We start from the raw sequence: 20,451 nt of genomic DNA on the forward strand, positions 1-20,451 counted from the left end.
AGTATCTACATACCTATACGTTTTTGCAATATAATAATGTGATATAACTTATATAACAGCAAACCTTTATATGTTCTCCTTCTTTAAATGGTAATTCTTCGTCACACACATCTGGATTAGGAGACATAGTAGTAGGATCATAGTCATAAATAGCCACTACCCATCTTGGTCGTTTGTCTCTAGGTGTCTTCTGATAAACAGTCTGCCTAGGATCAGAACTTCTTCCTCTATAAGTTCTTTGGTCTCCACTACCACTAGCATGTTTTATTCTAGGTTCTATCTGTTTCTCGTTTTGATAGAACTGCTCTCTATAAATATAACAAATAAAATGGTTTCTATGGTATATCACAATCACTAACTCTAAAAATACCTTTCATCGTAATGATGACGACCATGATGAGGAGGTTTAGACCTAGGAGTGGGCGCTGCAGGCCTATGTGGATGAGCTGAGGGAGCACGTCTTGCTCCTCGACCGTTTTCCATGAACTCTTCTTCACTATAGTTTCCCTCTCCAGCAAAATCTTTCGTAACTTCTGTCCAAATTTATGATTTGAAGGTTATCAATAATTTAATGCAATTTACTACATACCTATCGATGGTATGCTTATTTGCCCGGGGAATATTTCCTTATCACTGAGATTTTCAGTTTCTGTGTCCACGATTACCTGGCCATAAGCATTCCTTTGCGGTCTCATGTGATTTGGTACTGCCGATCCATACTTAATTCGTTTATCTTCATCTTGCTAAAATATATTTAAATTTGATTAGGTTAATTTTACGTATAATTACTTTAAGTTTTTTTTTTCAATAACTATAATAAGTAATAACAGTAACATAAATAAATAAATACAATTTTTTTATAACTTTAAATAAACTGATAAATCATTTTTCACTATTATTTTGTTTATCGGTACTTATATTGTTTACTTTATGATGATGATTGTGATGATGAGGTGATTTATTTTTTGCACCGGGTATCAAAACTGGATTACTATCAGAAGACTGGTTATCCCTAGACTTAGTACGTACAGTTACTTGTCTTGGGTTTAGACTGAGCAGTTGAGTGATATCGATCAAAGCATGATCGCCTGAAAATCATAATATGAATCAATAAAATTATATTATGTTATAATATACTAATTACTATAATGCTATTTATTTTATCTCTACTTAACCTAGGTGGCTAGGTATAATAATATTTTGTATTTATAATGAATATAAATTCTAACCAGTAGGACTGTCAATATCTGACACTTTTTTTCCATCTGCATATACAGCATAACCTGTTATATGACCACGGTTAGAGGGGTCACTGAGTGTAGTGGTTACCGGAAGCCATGTGACCAATAAAGTTCCATCTTGTGGTCCTGATTCTACTTGAACTTCTGAAGGTGGATCTGGAAGTCCTAAAAATAACATAGTAGATTAACATGTAATAAAATATCCACTAAAAAGTAATATGAAATACAAAGAAAATTTAAAGAAAAAAATGTTAGTAAAAAGAAAGAGAATGAGGAAATATTATTAAAACTGTATCTCATATATTTTGTTTCAAAAAAACAATTATTAGAGAAAATAAATTATTTTTTTCTTTAAATATTCTATATTTTTATGTATAACAAATTACATTCTACAAAAATATAAAATGATGTATATTATCTACCTTTGCAGCCTGTATGCAAACATGCAAGCACGATACAATAAAGAAAACAAGCAAATAATTAAAATTTGCATATATCATTATTAAACAATATTTATCAGTGTAATATTATTTGAAATAAAATTTTTCAGTTGAATTAACTTCATTCGGTAAAAACCGATTTGGTTAGCTTTCAACTTTGCAAAGCCAACACATTATTTTTTCCATAAAAAAAATAACGATGGATAATATAGCAGTAATTCTTATGTCCGATTGTTAAATGAAACATAAATTCAAAAATGTTTACCTTTAGGCAGCGTTTTAAAATTTATGTGCGTAGAAAATTTCTCCATAGAGGTAGAAGTCCTTTTTTGATCAAACGTCGGTGCACGTAACGTCTTAGCACTAACTGTTACTCTGTATAAAGTATTGGGCACCAAACCTATAAACAAAACCCACGAACTAATGTACTTAAAAATATATTTAATTATTAATACTTCTTTGATATAATTAAAAAATGATATTTATTTAACTTATATTAAATTAAAGGAAATTTATCTATTAAGTATAATTCACCGACCATAGATGATTGAACATGTATTTTTTTTAACTTTTAGTTGTCTTTTAAATATTTTTTAAGAAATAAAAGTTGATCTTTTAGTAACAATAATATGCATACATTTTTTACTAAAAAAAAAATTATAAATTTTTTAGGTATTAATGGCGACATATTTATTTAAATAAATAAAATATAGGGTTGATTTAGTTACTTCAAGATATATTGATTTTTTTTGTTGGTAAACTAACTGTATAAGTATTGAGTATATTAATCGTAACATAAGTAAACTGCCAACATATTAGTTTTGTTTCCAACTCAGGTTGTATCTACTACACCTGTCTAAATCTATACTTTTACAATAAAGTACTCTATTTTTCGAAATTGGCAATAAACATGTCTACCAATACAATATCTACCAACATATGTATTATTATTACCTGTTATATTGTTAAAATAGTAGGTGTATCATTAATTCATGCAACATTACTCTTAATCCTTATTTAAATATTTTTTTTATCAGAATATAGGCGCCCTTAAAACTTAATTGATGGATATAAATGTAATATTACCATATTTTTAAAATACAATATAATCATCTTCACTAAAACTTATCTGACTATCATCTGATATCCTTAATCCAAAACTTGACTTCGATAGCTTTAAGTCATTTGATTTGATGGGTCCAATTTAAATAGCCCTCATACAATGCGATGCCATCCTAAATGATGTCAAGCTCTAATATAGCTCTGCTAAATTTAATATTGATATTAATAATGTGGAGCAATCTATGTTTTCCAGAAGATGTTTTCTTTGCTTTTAACTCATTTTTAAATACATATTCAAACGGTCTTAATGACTTATCACTATATAAAATAGCTGTCTATATTAGTATATTGACATAGGTAATGATATAGGCTTTTTCTAGCATATTTATTTACCATAAAGTATTTGGTGTTTAGTGTTTACTATTTAGGTGATCCTTAAATAAAGAAGAATTTTCTAAGAATTTGTAAATATGTTCAATATCATATCCTCCTGTCTAATCTAAAAGATCATATCTCTCTCCATAAGTACATCTTTCCATTCATCGTTCTATTGGGTAAAATCAAAGGTGGGAATTTATCACTGTCTGATTTTAAGAACGGCCAGATTATTGATGAAAAATAATTTTTAATTTTTAAGGAACAATATTATGTTGATACTAGAAAATTATTTTCAAGATAGGAATTAATAATTACTATAGTTTTTAGTTCTAAATATTTGGTCACACGTAAGTCTTCTGATACAATATAAATTCTAAATATAAAACAAACACCGTGTATAGTAAAATGTTCGACCACTCTGGAAAAATATAAAATAATGCCTGAATGCCACCAAGGGATTGGGCTGAAGTAAATGATATAAGTACCATAGTTATTTTGCTCTTTCACGTCCTTTTGCTCTAAAATGAGGCTATTTCTGTCTCAGTCATAAAATTAAGTAATATAAGATGGGAATTTTATCAAGATAAAAATATAAGCAGAAATTAGCTAGTGAAGTATTTTTCGTTCAGTCATAGGGCTGGTCGAAACGTTTCATCGTTTGTCATTGTCACCTCCTAATAAAACTAAAATGACGACCCTTTAATAGTTCAATAAATGTTATAATATCATTTGTAATTTGCATAGACTTGAGCTAAACACGAGAAAATATGACTAGTACACAAAGACAAGACATTGTTATAAAAAATATATAATTATAATTATGTGCAGACAAATTCTCGGGAGCTTAATTATCTGAATCGAAATATGAAACTACTAACTAGGTTAACTCAAAAAAATATTACAACAATTGTTTTACTTAGTTTATTTTTAATGCGATTTGTATATTATACAACATGACTGTTTTATTTTTCTGGAAAAATTATTTTAAAACTTTCTTTATAAAAAGTAAAAACCAATAATTAACGAGCACATGCCGTTATGTTTATACCTACAACTACAATATTCAACATTGCCCTTAAAAATACGCTTAATTAAAATACAACTCATATTATACAAACTGTTAAATGGTATTTGGTCAACTATAGAAGCTATATGCATATTTAATGGTAATAATGTCTAAATAGTACTTATATATTAAAAACAATTTATTTTACCTGTTATTGTGTGTTTGTAAACACCAGGTTTGACAGTTCTGAGTTCAACGTTATTTACGCAAACCACATGTTGAAAATTACTATTACTTGGCAGCCACGATATAACAGCGGACGTTGATGTCACTTGGCTAGCCTTTACGTGTGATGGTCGTAATGGCAACTCTTTTTCCTTACCAATTACCATAGTACAAGCAGCATCTCTAGACGTTCTTCTATTAGCTGTTACAGATCTTACACTGATTCTATGTGGCTGCAAACCACAAAACATAATAATGTTAAAATATTATTCAAGTATTGAATTCATAAATAAACAAAAGAAGCATATTAATTTTTAGAATTATATTTAGTAAGCAATCATAAATATTATACCAAAATAATGCAATTAATAATTATATTATATTATTATTAATATATATTTGATATTATTAGGAAATCTAAAATTTTATTTTTAGATATATAAAAATATTATATTTCGATAATTGAATTAGAATAAAGTTACTAGAAATCTATGGTCAACTCTAATGCTATGAAATACAATCATTAAACATTTATTTACGAAAATAATAAATTTAACACAAAACATCAAAGTCAAGTTTCTAAGCTTAAGTTTAAGCTTTAAATCGTATTGACCAGCAAGTTGTAGTAAATACTGTTTTAAATATATAAGTACAATAATAAGAAGTATAACTAATAATGAATGTATGTTATTTAATTTGTTCTTAATCATTGTAATCATTGATTACACACGCACACATACACATACAACTATTAGTGTGTAAGAGTTTATGTATAAACGTTAAGGAACATTTTGTTTGTTATTGGTTAACACAATGATGTAGCTTAGATTATAAGAACATATATTTGGCCATAGAATAATATATATATATGGAATAATTACGTAAGTAAAAGGTATGTATAATTAATATAATTCATTTTTTAAAAATCAAATCAAATCAAATTTTATTTTTACACAAAATAATATACACATCATCTTATATTATTACCTTGTTTGAATCAACTCCTTCAACTAAAGCTCTGGTTCTTTCTGTAGCTTTAATAGTCGTTTTCAAATTTCCATCTACATATACGTGATATGATTCTGGCAAACAACCCTCTTCAGGCGAAGGCGCATTCCAACCAATCAGCACGCTTTTGTTTAACTGCCTTTCCAATGTCAGCTGCTTCGGTGCCGGTACTAGCAGCGAGAAGAACATGTCTAACAGTGACGATGTCCCGGAAAAACAATTATCCCCCCCAAAACAAGACGCTATTACTCTACGCTAGCTCTACATGCACTAGTCTAGAATATTCAGCCACCACCATGTAATAACATTTTTAATTTGTAAGACCACTATCACTTTTTCCTATTGGATTTTTATAAATATTAAAAAATTACATATAACTAGAAACTATTTGAAAAAATATAATAATTTTTATACTGTAGGTATCACCAAATTGTTCTTACAACAATCTATTTACGGAATTCTCAAATAAACGTTTTTCTAGCTCGAGGTTAGTTTTGGAAAAGTTAGGCAAAAATATATTAAAACATTACAATTATTTAATAAGACATATCACCCATAGTTCACACATAATCTAAAGATCTATAAAGCTGTTACTATAATTGTTACTAAAATATCCTCTAGTATTCCTTGTCCAAAACTCAAAGAAAAATCGAAATTACAAAATTTCTACTAACTTAAAAATATACTTTATATATTATATTTCATACTTTCCTATTAGCAAGCAATTATTTAATCCTATGCCTACTGCCATAATTGGACAAAAGTCTATCTGAATTGTTATGTTAATGGTTATTTAATATTATAATATAAGAATAAACAAGAAGCTGAACAACAGAATTCAATTATATAAGTATATCATTTTCAAAATCTCACCATCGTCATCAACATTATCGTCTTCTTGTAAATCTTCTAACATATTATTATACTCTTGTTGAGCTAGTCTCTTTACTTGTTCGTCTGTTAAGTTTTTTAAAAATAACATGCCATTTAATTTTTAATTAACTTTATCTATAAAATAAATAATATTTGATTATGTTTACCAGGGAGCATGTATTCAATATTTTGAGGAACCGTAGTTGTCGCACTATCGTCACATTCTCTAAGTCTGACAACCATAGATTGATAAAAATCTTCAAGATCTCTACCATATAGTTGTTGTACATAATTTGAAGGGACTAATCCACGTCTTCCATCTAAAAGCTCTCCGTCAAAAAACCCGTCCTATATCAAAGAAGTATCCAGTTATTTTTACATAATATATAGACGTTTTATACTACACAATGGAAAATTCTTACATAATATAATCTGACCCTCTTATTATTAAGTACAACCATAAAAAACCAGACAAATATGACATGTAACTAAGTATCAAACAAATTTGTTAGTAACTCAACATTGCTAGTACTTTTCTTAATAATCAGAAATAACTTACTAATAAAAAAATTACGGAAAAATTTACGTTATGCACAAATATTTGAAAAAATCGATTTTGTTATTTTATTTTAATTCAAAAACAAATGTCTATAGCAATGTAGAATTCTATCCAACATTTAAAGTAGCATTAAGTGCAATTTCAAAATGCCTTGTCTCTTTTTAAGCCATTCATAGACATGTGTATTTTTTTTTTAGATTTATTAATGATTTTTTTATATTGCTATTATAATAATTTAATTTTAATTTTAGCAATACGGAATAGATTGAATGAGTTTTTGACAAGAACAAGTTTTTTAATTTTAAATATTTTTCAAATGTATTAGTGTGGACGAAATTTGAAATAGAAGTTTCATTTCTCCATAAATAATATTTTTGAAGTACAACAAAATAACGAAAATTATAATTATACGTTTAAATGTCTAATTTTGTCCACATTTTAACTTCAAAGTTAAAACGTTTATAAAAAAAATTTTCCTATACTTTTTTTGGTTTTTTGATTTTAATTGAAGTACTTTTTAGGAACCATTATATTCCCATGCCTTTATTTACATATTTTCGTGATCTAAATGAATTTCGTCAAAATTTAAACATTATATAATTATAAAATAAAAATTGAATCTTTAATTTATAAGAAAAAAAAAGAAATACATCACATAGTCTATAAACAACTAAAAATTGTTTTTGAATTAAAGTATGCGCATTGAAGATGGTAAAATGAATAGTTGGTAAAAAATTAAACTATCTGCAGCAATTTGTTTTTGAATTACTACAAACTAATGCGACTATGTGTTTTAAATATTATTTGATTACCTACTAAAATAACAACTTATGGTTATATTTTATTGAATTTCCAAGTTGTTTGATCAAGCTTTAAAATGCTATATCTACAGCGTGATTCTTTTAAGTGGGTACACTAAATATCTCGAAAAGTATTTACTTTTTTCAAAATATTTTTTTCACATGGTTTCAAGTTGTTAAAAACCAACGTTTTTATTAAAAAATTATATTTTTAAATATTTTTTATCCTTATAATTTTTTAAGTTTTTTACTTTTTTGAATGACAACATAGAGTTTTAATTTCATATTCCAAAGCGGAATATTTTTCTAAGTATTTTAATTCATAAAAATCGAATTTAGGACGAGTAGTTTATGAGTTATAAGTATTTAAAGTTTAGACAAGCGGAGTGGAGTGGTACGGGGTTACCCTGCAAAATGTTTGTCCACTACTCCGCTTGTCGAAACTTTAAATACATATCTCATAAACTACTAGCCCTAAATTCGATTTTTATGAATCAAAATACTTAGAAAAATATTCTGCTTGGGAATTTGAAATTAAAACTCTATTTTGTCATTCAAAAAAGTAAAAAAATTATAAGGATAAAAAATATTTAAAAATATAATTTTTTAATAAAAACGTTGGTTTTTAACAACTTGAAACCATGTAAAAAATATTTAAAAAAAAGTAAATACTTTTCGAGATAATTAGTATACCCACTTAAAAGAATCACCCTGTATATCTATATTATATAATATTTTGAAAAATCCACCACATATGGTAAATATTATGTATGGTAAATTTAAATAATAGTGAAATGTTTCTTGTTTTCACAATTTACGTTTTTTTTTAATTAGGTTCTACTAAATATCAAAAATTATTTGAGTATAGAAATCGTTATTTTACTTGTGAATTATTGAATATCTATATCATCAAAATTTTAAATTCAATCACTCATAAAAAATATGTGGCTATATGTTGAACTTATTTTTTTAATTTCAGTAAAACAAATTTTTAATTTTCAAATTTAACAGGTAAATTTATAGTGGCTTACTTAGTAAGAAGATATACTGACCTACCACTTTAGGTTTTAATGCCATACAGCAGAACGAATTATCCAATATTTTATATATTGCGGACATTTTTAGAAGATTATTCTGCTTCAGAATATTAAATTAAAAATAATTGCTCATTCAAATATTTAAAAATAATGTTGATAACAAAAAACAAAAACATTTTTGTTTACTTGTTACTAAAAATTATATTAAAAAAATATTTCCAAAAGAATTAGAAATATCATAATACATAATATAATTGGTAAAACCAATAAAATTTTAATAGTTCTGCTTAGAATTTACAATAATTTAAAACATTATGATAATAATACTATAACATACCTCGTCTTTATTACCCCACACTAAAATGTAATCCCCTGCAGTAATTGGAAGTTCTTCTTCGAAATTTTCATTAGGTGAACAATAGAAAGGATCATATGTATACCTACAATCAAAATATAATACAACACAATATGAAAAAAATATTTATTCCATTTAAAAAAAAAAATTTTTGTTTACCTTGCACAATAAACATAACATTGTCCTTTTCCTGGTATATCTAACATGTCTGGCATTCGTCTTTCCCCCATACGTTTTGTTGAATCTATACTTAACCCTAATGCGTCGTTAATTATGTTATTTTGGTCTAAAAAATAAATTCAATCCTTAATGGTAAGTTTTACTTTTCAACAAATAAAATTATCCACTTACAATCAATATCTTGTTGAGCATTGATCATACTGGGAATTGCCGGCATAATCCGTCCTTTGGGTTGAATTCTTGACTGCTGTCCAGTAGCCAATAAGACACTATCCAATGCTGGGGTTGTAGTAGTAAGTGGTCCTACGGTTGGCAACACTGATGTGCCAATGGATAAGGGTTGATATGTCTGTGTAAGATGACCAGGGGCCACGCGATAAAGCTTCACGTGGTAAATATATAATACATAAATGAAATTACAAACTTTTTAGTTACAAAATATTAGACATACCTCTGTATATGGATAATTTATATGCGATGGCACAGAAGCCAAAGCATAATTCGGATCTTGTATTGAACTCGAAGAAGGTGTAAGTACACCAGCAGTAGGCAAACCTAAATATGCCAAAAAGTAGATTTTAACACAACTATAACATACTTTTGTGGGTACCTTAGCGTATTTACAATTATAAGATTAAAATTACTAAAAAGAATAATATTGAACTAGCAATTCAATTGACTTAAACATAAATAGGAATAGTTTTAATGGAATAGTTATTAATTTTAAATTTGGCACAGGCCAAACTCATGCATATGATATGCTATTTAGTTAATAAATTTAATGCATTATCGACTAATTTGGTTAAAATCAGTTTGTAAAATATGGAAAAATAATTCTAGTAATAATTTTAGCAGGAATGTATAAGCACATAAACCACATTAATTTTCTTAATAATGGGTTTTATAAGATGATGCATACCTATAATATGCCTACATAATATATTCATAATGCATGTAACACTAATACACCGTAAATACTTAGGTTCTAGCTATTAATATTGTGCTATAATGCTATGATATGATTATGTAATTTTAGTCTAAATAATTATAATAAAATAAGTATATTTAATAGTATATATATATATATATACACACATATAAAAAGCGTCGGTGCTAGTAAAAAATCTAAACATCTTATGGAATATATTTTGTCAAATTACCTACAAGTTATGCTTATTTGACTATTTTGTTATTGATAAAATATATAATATAATATAATATAAATAACTTAAAAATTATATTTATAAATCTAATGAACTACTCTTTGAACTAAAAGTAAGGCATTTTTTTTATTTTCTGTCCATGACTTACTGCGTTTTTTCAAGCACGACCGAAGCGGTGCTGTGTTTGAATCCATTTTATCACTTTTTATTTTGACTTTATGTAGCGGTGCTGTTTGCCCAGGACCCCCGGCAACTGTTTTTTATTTTTTATTTTATATATATATATATATATATATACGCAATATTCAAGGTGTTTAGTATATATGGTTATGTATAAAATTGAATAATTCATATTTCGATCAATGAAATAAATATATCACTTAATTTTAGTTTAAAAAAATTGACACACATATATATATATTAAACATCCTGTATTTTATATTTACATTTTATGCAGTTCATAAAACTTGGGGTTATTCTTACCTATAGTAGATCTCGTCTTGTCTAATTCTGCTAATACTCTATTGTCTTGGTCTATTTTCGCCATTATTCGATCGATTTCTGATGGCATAGTAGATACTCTACCCGCAATGTTTGATCTGTTGATATTAATTGTATCCAATACATCTCCTGTAATGAGAATTATATTGATTATTGTTATTTAATTTTTTAAATTATAGTACAACTTTATTAACGTAGGTATTAAATGTGAATAATCAATAATAATTTATACCGGCAGATTGTAATCTGTGTTGTCTCAAATGATCTGTGGAATACATGTGCTCTAACGTTGCAGGTAAAGAAGAATGATTAATAGAATTTGATCCTGTGAAATATTGTAATACAAAAGTTATACATAAAATTAGTTGTTGTTTTTGGATTCCTAATATGATAAGTCTATTATGCATAATACAAACATAATTTCATTGTATACCTAACGTATATTATTATTTTATTAAATTTAAATCTAATTTACTTAGTTCTACACTAGATGTAGTAGATTCTGAGGGTGAGTTCAAAGCCAAATCTATAGACTTATACGAAGTTCTTTGAGTAGATTTTTTGTGATGTTCTAATTCCAACTGTAATTCCTCTTGTTTTACATTCTCTAATTCCATCTTCTTTTCCAACTCTCGAATCTTAGACTAAATTTAAAAAAAAATGATCCAATATAAATTATGTATTATTTATAACAATTATTATATTTTACTTGTAACGATTCAATATGTTCACACAGTCTAGTTTTCTCTGCATAGTTAATATTAGATGGTCTGGTTTGTAATTCTCGCTGCTTATCTTGAAGCTGGACAACGCATTCTTTATAATCTTTTTCCAACGCTCTCTTTTTATCAGTCGCATCTTGCATAAGCTAAATCATCGTAAATATAATACATAAAGATTAAATAATAATATTACTTTTTCTTGTTCTCATTAAAATATAAAACACGGTAAATACTTGCCTTAAGAATTTCATCTATTTCTTGATCGGCATCTGCCCGGGCTGATGATGAGTTCAGCCCGGAGCCTTTTTTCACCTACGCAAAAATTATAAATAGGTACTGTATAAATTATAATTTAAAAATCTGCTTTAAAATTGAAAAGAACTTAAACATTATTTATTTATTAGTTTAAACATTAACTAAATTGTACAAATATTATAATTTAAACTTGCTTACATGTTGAAGTTGCAATACTTGTTTGTGTAAATCTGTATTTTGGATGGTTAGCTCGGTATTTTTTTCTAACACTCTGACTAGTTGATCCTCCTGTAATAGGTACAACAAAATATAAATTTAAAAAAAAATTTCTATTACCTTTAAATTAAAAAAAAAAAACTACATTTACATTTTACAAGCCATTGTCTGTCAAAACGCTTACAGTTAAAATCTTGTACCTCATTTAGCCAACAAGTGGTTTAAAATCAATAGCATACATTTTATTTCAGTAGTAACTGTAATTAAGGTTTCTTAGTTTATAATTACTCCTATTAAATATATATTGTACTTGTATAATACAATAAAATAAATATCATATTCAATTAAGTTGTCCAATAATTAAAAAATATGAAAAAAACACATACATTTAAATCTACATAATACATAATCGTTAAAGTATCTTTAAAATAATATATGTATAAAAATATACGAATTCCAATGTTTTTAGTAATATTTTGATTTTTGAAGTAATAGTGGCTATTTAAACCGATTTAGGTACTCACTGCTTAAAAATAAGTTGATAGGATAAGAAAAAAACGGTTTACGTGGTAAATATATTTAATACATTTGTAAATTAGCCAAGCAATGAATTGTCGTAAGGAGTACACCATACATGATAAACCAGATGAATAATTTATCTTTTAAGATAGATGACATGTATACTCGTATATACATACAAAGGACTCTTAAACCAACCCCATTCTCATTATTATTATGTACGTTCTAGATTTTTTTCATATTTAATTAGACACTAGTAAGAACCTCTTTTGTTTCATTGTTTTTCTCTTTTACATCATACGAATTGAACAATATATGAGCGGGTCAAGGTGTGGTTCCAGATAATGAAAAAGCTAAACACGTGGAATATCAATCAATGACAAATTATAACAAATGACAAACTATATACTTTATTATATAACTCACACTCAATTTTTCTAATATCTCGCGATCTATATTATACAAAAACGTTTTGAGTCAAGTCTCATTAAATAGTCAACCTGGCAACCAATATTAGAGTTCTTTTGTATACTTTATGATAGATAGAAAGAGGTTTCAGACACGCTTTATAAAAAAATATTTGAAGAGTGGCGAACGAAGCAAGCAGAGACAGAGCCCCTGTACACTGCAATATACAATACAATAACTAAAAAAACATAATAATATGGAATTTTCTAAAACACATATTTCTAAACTCAATAACTGAACCAATACAAATATGCACTGATTAATTAATTATTTAAGAGATATTAAGGTCAGTACTAGGAGTAAATATGACATGCTAAGGATTGGGGAAATCATGAAAAAACAAAAAACGCGTGTCGCTCAGGAGCTAGCGGTCTTGAGAGTATAAACAATTATCTACGTATCATATTTATACCAATTACTAATTATTAGAAGAGCAACCGTTCTATTTACAAAACTCGCCTTTTAATAACGTTGGAAGTAGAGGTAAAACTTTTCTGAGCTATTTCCTATCCATTTCAAAAATAATATTAATTAACTAGAAAGGAAAATATTAGTGTTTTTTTTTGTTTTGAAGTAAGCAAATAATTTTAATATTCAAAAGGAATTTAAAAATCTACCGTAAAAGTAAATTTTAGGTCCATACACATTTCGGTAGACGGTATACGGTACCAAACCGTCCACAGTAACGATAAAATACTTTTGATTATCACAATAACCATAGAAAACAAATCGGCACCGTACCTTCACTGAAAAATCAGATTTACAAAATTAATAGTAAACAATAAGTAGGTATTACTTTGTTTAAGTTTTAAATCTCCATGATAAAATATATAATAATACACTATATGATATAAAACAAATTATATTTATAAGATGGATTAAAAAATTTATTTTTAACATTATTTTTCAATTTTTTATCTTACAGAAAATATTTAGGTTCCTACAATATACTAACAATTTTTGGTAAAATATATTTTACTTTGTATTCACATGACCGGAGAAAGGTTGAATTTGTATTAAAACGTTACAAGAGTTTGCTCTTTAAATGTAAATGTATATGGCTCTTCAATTTTTCTCAACATTTTCTTTTTGAACTTTAAATAAACCATTAAAAAAAAGGTTTTATAAAACACACATTACCAACATTAAATGTCTGAACAGCTCTTCAATAACAGACTTTAGTTGAAATTAATTACTATAATAACTAAAGGTCACGTAAATACTCAAAATTTCCCAAGTGTTATCACTTATCAGTCCAGTATTTTTATAGCAGCAAAACAGCAATAAATATAACATTGTGCCTCTAATATATCTCAACAAATATCAACAATTAGCTACTTAACATTAATAAAACTTACCAGTTCGAATGCCGTTGAGCCGTCGTTGTCAGATAAGTCACTGTTTAGACGGGATGTACTATGTTCACAACTTTGTTCGCACTGATAATAATCGGCATCCTAAAAAAAAAATAAAATAAAATAATAAAATGCTTAAGCTTAATCGTTATTAATTGGCCACTACTGCACTGAGTAGTGTTTAACATTTTTTGCGGACACTGTATACAAAAAAGTACATTGTGGTAAAGTTAAGAAAAATCGAGTAAAAAAATTTATTGTGTATGTAGGTCAAACTGAAAAATATTCTTTTAAGCGCCACAGCACCAAGAAAGCGCATTCAGAAATATTATTTCGTTGACCTTTTTATTCAAATTAATAATCAAACAAAACAGTAGTTTATAAATAGTTTTCAATCATAAAATTCGGTTCTATAGAAATTGTGTAGTCAAGTACATCTAAAAAAGGTAGCGATAGTCCCAAACGATAACTGTGTTTTCAAAATAATATATTATTGATTTAAAGGGTTGCAAGATGTATATATTCACTGCACACGCATACAATAGAATGTCCACATTTAATCCATATGTCGCCCGACCCATTTATATTTTTGGGAGTGCACAATGCGTTCCATTGTCTATCAGATGATTAAAGACAGTAAATGAATTAACTTCCAATTAAAATGTAAAAATACATAATACATCTCACTTTTATTAAACTGCTACTGAGTAAGGTTAGGTAAATTATAATGCTGGCGATAACTTAGGAATTGATACTTCAGTGTTTTAGATAAACATGAGTTTTTAATACAATGAGAGTTTTCTAGATTAAAAGAATAATACTTTTCTACACTTTCACTGAAAGTGGAGTTCAACTTTTAAAAATAATTTTATAATATATGGCTCATAGAAAAAAAGGGGGAGTAAGTATAATCGTTCTGTTTTATAGTAGAAGTCTAGTGCACCTCATCATTATGTAAGTCACTATATTATACATTTATATGGTTAAATTTGAATTCGATGATAAATTATTGCATAGGTACGTAAAAGATTGGTTAGCAAACTGTCTGTCAGCGTATAATACTATAAATATATTTTATTTTATATTTAATATTCATATTAGTAATATAGTATAAATACCCTAAAAACTAATCTAATTATTTTGAAAATGCCATTGCGTATAGGTTGTAATAATAGTAAATAATTAGTATAAGTATAAACTAATTAAGAGAATTCTTGTTTTAAATTTTCAAATCCTTGGTAAGAACTAAAAATATTAAAAATGTCATGTATAATTCACAAATTTTCGCACACACATCGCTGTAAAATAAATACATTCATTGCTTCACTCAAAATCTAAAATAATAAATCATATATGTACATCGCGGTTGTCAAATTGATACGTTTAGTTTTACTTAAAATCTAATATATGATGAACTATTTATATTAATGGTGTATTTGTGTATGACAAATAGTTATAATAATTACTTTTAAAATTTAATTTCAGTTTTAATTAATTTAACTTCAATAAACTTCAGCATATCAAATGTTATTCGTAATCTGAACTTTAATAGTTAAGTATGGATTAGATTAGGAATAACCTAACCTTTACTTTAGATAAATGGTTATTATAAAACGTACTATTTTAATTACTGTTTGGTTATTATTAAATTAATTAATGTATGAAATCTTGTTTAAAAAAAATCTTAATCTTTCTAACATACTTGGATAATTAATAGTAAATTTATAATTATTTTTGGAAACATTTCAAGTTTCAACCATCAGCATTATGAAGATTTTTAAAATATTCGTAATATACCTACAAATATATTTAGATAGTGTTTCTTTTTAACCTTAATAACATGACTTATTTTTTGAGTGTTTGTGGATGGAGGGGTAGTACGATTGGTACAGTTGGAACGCGTGTTTTTATGCAGGGCAAGGATTTGTCTCCAAAAAAATGAATGTTCAGTGATCACCCATCTGGGAACCAGCATCTCCGAACGATCATTGACCGCAGCACACATTAGTGACGATAACCACTATACTACATTCAGTTATATTTATACAGTGTTACATCGTTCTATAGTTATTGATATTTAATGTTAAAAAAAATTGTATAGATAGGTGAAATTAAATAATTTTATTTACACTAGGGTTAGCCAAAATGACGTTGGATACAACTAGAATTGTCCAGGGAAATGTGAAATAAAACTTGGGTATAAATATAGTGGGTTCATCTCATTTCATCCGTGCATTTCTTAAGTTAAATCGATTTTGATTTTTGACTACAACTCATAACTGCGATCTTGTCTTTACGCTCTACCGCAGAATGCGATTTTTGCCTGCTACGGTTGCATGTATAGTATTATTATTATGTGCTCTTCCATGGCGATGCAGTTGACAACAATTTATAATCATATTGATAACAATTTTGTATATAAAATTGAATTCGTATTATTATAATTTATCATATTTTAGTGAGTTAATGAATTTCATATTTCATTTGAATGTGGTGTAGAGAATTTAGCAAAAAAACAATAAAATGTCCAATGCCGTTTTGTAGAACATGATGTAAGTTTTTTTTTAACCAAGAATATATTTTTGATGATTTCTCAATAAAAAAATTTGGAAATATTTCTTTAATTTATGACAGCAATATAATATTGTAAGTAGGACGTAGGTACTAGTATATTTAATCTTTGGTATCATGTACGTGCGTACAACTATTAAATCATATATTACTGTTTTTATTGTTAAGAGGACGCTACACCCGCATATGTTGTCTCCGTCTTGCAAGTGCGTAATATACCAAATTTTATGCTCAGCAGATAACGTTTAGCTCCGTTAGTTTAAAATTTAGAGTAAATTGACCTCTTACAAAAAATAAAGGTAACGTAATTATCGAAGGCATCTCGTAGGCTTTTTATTATATTTTTATTTTAAAGTAAGTTATGAGCAGGGCTAGGATTTGTATGCAATAAAAAGTTGTAAAATATGCATTTTAATTTCTATCTTAGATTTTATATTGACCGACATACTTTTATTAATTGTGTTTATCTTTCTCCGTTAAACTATTCAATCTTTAATCGCATACCTATTGTACCATAGAATTAGTATTAAATAGTATTTATAAAAAAAAAAACTTGTGTTTGACAAAAAAAACCAAGTTTTATACTTTAATCAGCAGAGCTAGAATTGAATACGAAATAATATTAATATTAAATTATGAATATTAATTACTAAAAATACTATAAAACATGAATTTTTCGCATTCTTATAATCAAAATATGCAATAATATTCATTTTATTCAATATATGCATTTTATCCAAAATATGCAAAAACATGCAAAATAAAAACACCACCATTTATCTCATCATGAGGTGATTCGTGTTCATTACTGACAAAATCAATAATCAGAAGTAGCAAAAATCAAGCTGTTGCATACAAATCCTAGCCCTGATTATGAGTATTTTAAGATATACAAACAATTTACAATTTTAAAATACTCATAACTCACTTTAAAATAAAAATATAATAAATAGCCTATACGAGAGGCCATCGATAATAATGTTAACTTTAATTTTTTTTAAGGGGTCAATTTACTCTAAATTTTAAACTAACGGAGCTTAACGTGATCTGCTGAGCATAAAGTTTGGTATGTTACGCGTTTGTAAGACGAAGACAACATATGCAGGTGATGCGTCCTCTTAATTAATGAGATTTATACTTCAGGAATCGGCAGACGAGGCAGCAATGGCGTACACAGATATTTTCAATGGAAGTGGCTATACATAAAAATGATATGTTATGTTTATGTTTATGTATATTGAAATATATTTTAAATATTATTAATTTTTATACATCTATACAAGTAGTAAAAGCCCAAGGGGTGTTGATTGAATACTCAAAACTACTCCTCCTCTCACAAAAATGTACGCCACTAGTTGAAGGTATTTCAATTACGTATATAGTTGAAAAATTGTTTAACGTAATGTAATATAATATTGTAAAGTATATGCAGGTGTTATAAAAATATTAATAGTTTATTAATGCATTTGGACTGATTCCAGGTAGAGCGCATCTACAAAAAATGCAATCACAATGTTGCCGGTACAGAATACATACGACAAAATAACTTGTGACTTATAACCGTATATCTATGAATAGATATTGTCTGTATTACCCAATTTCCCCCGTAAAAAATTAACAATTATTATAAGGTACGGCCAACATGTATTTATTTCAAGTGTACAGTACTACAGTTCACGGGCATGTCGTTGTCATCGGTATCAGTGTAGATACCACGCTTTGTGTATAAATATGACCGATGTGAGAAATCTGGCAACGGAAAATTAGATAATATAACGGCACAATATTTGGTGTATTTCAGTTGAAGTTTAGTAACTTCATGATGAGAAAATCAATTTAGGTGTACCTCAACACTTGAAAATGAACAACAAATGTAAATGGCACACATTTTTAACATGGTACATCGTTAAATCGGTGTTTTTATAAAAAGTCACTATAAAAAACCCAAAGGAAGGTGTAATTTCTGTATTTTAATTTACACACACGATTTTGCAGAATGGGAGTTAGATTTATTCAACCTTTTCAGTAGTTTGATCTAAAAATGTATAAAAAAAAACAGCATAACGATTTGATAACTGGTTCTAATTTCTAGAGCCTACCCGAACAACGTTGTTATGACGAACAATAGTTTAAAAAGCCATTTAAATTAAACATGAGAATAATAAACGAATATAATAATACTTTCTAAGGGCGTTATTTCCCGTGATAACTAAATTTTTAATGCTTATAATAACTAATAAGCAGCGCCGGATAGACTTTTCAGCCCACCGAGATTTTAAATTTCTACCGGCCCTCAACAAAGTATCGGCCCATTCGAAAAACATTTTTTTATGATCAATCTTTTTACTTTTAGTATATGTGCTTTAAATAATAATTGTTTCTCTAAAGCACATTTACAAATTACCTATTCAATAGGTACATTACATTAAGTTATTTAGTATAATTAAGGTACATTATAAAAAAAATGCAAAATATAAGATAGATAATATAGTTAATATAAATTTTTACGCGGCCCACCGATATTTTCTCGGTAGCTCGCCGGTTCAATTCGGGCCTGCTAATAAGTAATAAATACTTATGTTTTTTCATCCGTTTATTTTTTGGCAACCAAAAATATGAGAAAATTAAATTTTTGTATTGGTAAAATGCTCGTTTGAACCACCTTAAGGGGTTGAACACCAAAGAAAAAAGTCTGTATAGCTTATACTAAGACACTTCCCGACTTCTTGAGTTTCTAACGAATATATTAATAAAACTTTTATTGAAATCGGCCCAGTAGTTTTGAAGATTAGCTGTTGCTAACAACAAGTCAACAAAACTCAATTTCACATTTACATATTAGAAAATATCTTATTTAGGTATTTTAAAATATATGTATAGTCGTATGGATAACCATTATTATAATTTATTTTGTTTTCGTAGGTATAATTAAAAATGATAATTGAAACATAATATGCACGAAAAAATATGAAGAACTCAGATATTATAAAGTTCCAACATATTATATTAATTTTTAGATTGCGAACCGAGCAATGAATGTATTGGATTTACAATATGTGTTTTTTTTATAGCTGTAAAAACACTTTTTATGTCAGAAATAAATGCTTCAATCTGCAATATATAGATGGTTTTTATGGTAGAAAATTGAATCAAGTTTGAACTTTGGGTGGTCAAAAGTAAACATTTTCCCGATAGTTTTTAAAATAAATATGGAGGAAAGAATATTACAAAAACACTGGAATATATACAAAATGCCCATATAGTCAACGAAATTGATTTTTATTTTTGTTGTAGGTAATTCAAAAAAAAAAATAACCATAGAGACATACAATTTTCACCCAAACATTTATATAAAATTTCTTAACATGAAAAATTATTTAATTGATATATTTTGGCTCATTTTGAAATATTACGAGATATTTTAAATTTTCACCTTTTTAATTTTTTAGATTTACAGCGGAACGATGAATGTATTTATTTTTTTTAATCCATTCATTTGTTTTTTGAAAGCGCTTTT

The 20,451-nt window shown here is 27.1% G+C and overlaps 1 protein-coding gene across 7 annotated transcripts in view; it reads right to left on the reverse strand.

Moving 5' to 3' along the window:
- The window catches only part of Rbp (RIMS binding protein), a 40,283-nt gene that overhangs the window by 9,630 nt on the left and 10,202 nt on the right, over positions 1-20,451 (reverse strand). For 2 of the 7 annotated variants that reach the window (XM_089225465.1, XM_089225470.1), the window contains exons 2-24: positions 14,367-14,465; positions 12,004-12,093; positions 11,788-11,862; positions 11,538-11,696; positions 11,304-11,472; positions 11,061-11,153; positions 10,811-10,957; positions 10,476-10,580; positions 9,616-9,719; positions 9,336-9,546; positions 9,144-9,270; positions 8,967-9,069; positions 6,401-6,581; positions 6,234-6,317; positions 5,340-5,551; positions 4,336-4,585; positions 1,947-2,081; positions 1,664-1,693; positions 1,230-1,406; positions 928-1,088; positions 590-743; positions 371-533; positions 65-308 (exon numbers count right to left, since the gene is read on the reverse strand). In XM_089225465.1, coding sequence (XP_089081591.1) covers positions 65-308; positions 371-533; positions 590-743; positions 928-1,088; positions 1,230-1,406; positions 1,664-1,693; positions 1,947-2,081; positions 4,336-4,585; positions 5,340-5,551; positions 6,234-6,317; positions 6,401-6,581; positions 8,967-9,069; positions 9,144-9,270; positions 9,336-9,546; positions 9,616-9,719; positions 10,476-10,580; positions 10,811-10,957; positions 11,061-11,153; positions 11,304-11,472; positions 11,538-11,696; positions 11,788-11,862; positions 12,004-12,093; positions 14,367-14,465 — 3,273 coding nt within the window. The remainder of the gene's footprint in view (positions 1-64; positions 309-370; positions 534-589; positions 744-927; positions 1,089-1,229; positions 1,407-1,663; positions 1,694-1,946; positions 2,082-4,335; positions 4,586-5,339; positions 5,552-6,233; positions 6,318-6,400; positions 6,582-8,966; positions 9,070-9,143; positions 9,271-9,335; positions 9,547-9,615; positions 9,720-10,475; positions 10,581-10,810; positions 10,958-11,060; positions 11,154-11,303; positions 11,473-11,537; positions 11,697-11,787; positions 11,863-12,003; positions 12,094-14,366; positions 14,466-20,451) is intronic. The other 5 variants (XM_089225466.1, XM_015521074.2, XM_089225467.1 and 2 more) reach the window with 5 other exon arrangements.

Source organism: Diuraphis noxia, unplaced genomic scaffold, assembly GCF_037042655.1.
Source record: "Diuraphis noxia isolate RWA-SAM2 unplaced genomic scaffold, SU_Dnox_SAM2 contig0004, whole genome shotgun sequence".
Classification (NCBI taxonomy): domain Eukaryota; kingdom Metazoa; phylum Arthropoda; class Insecta; order Hemiptera; family Aphididae; genus Diuraphis; species Diuraphis noxia.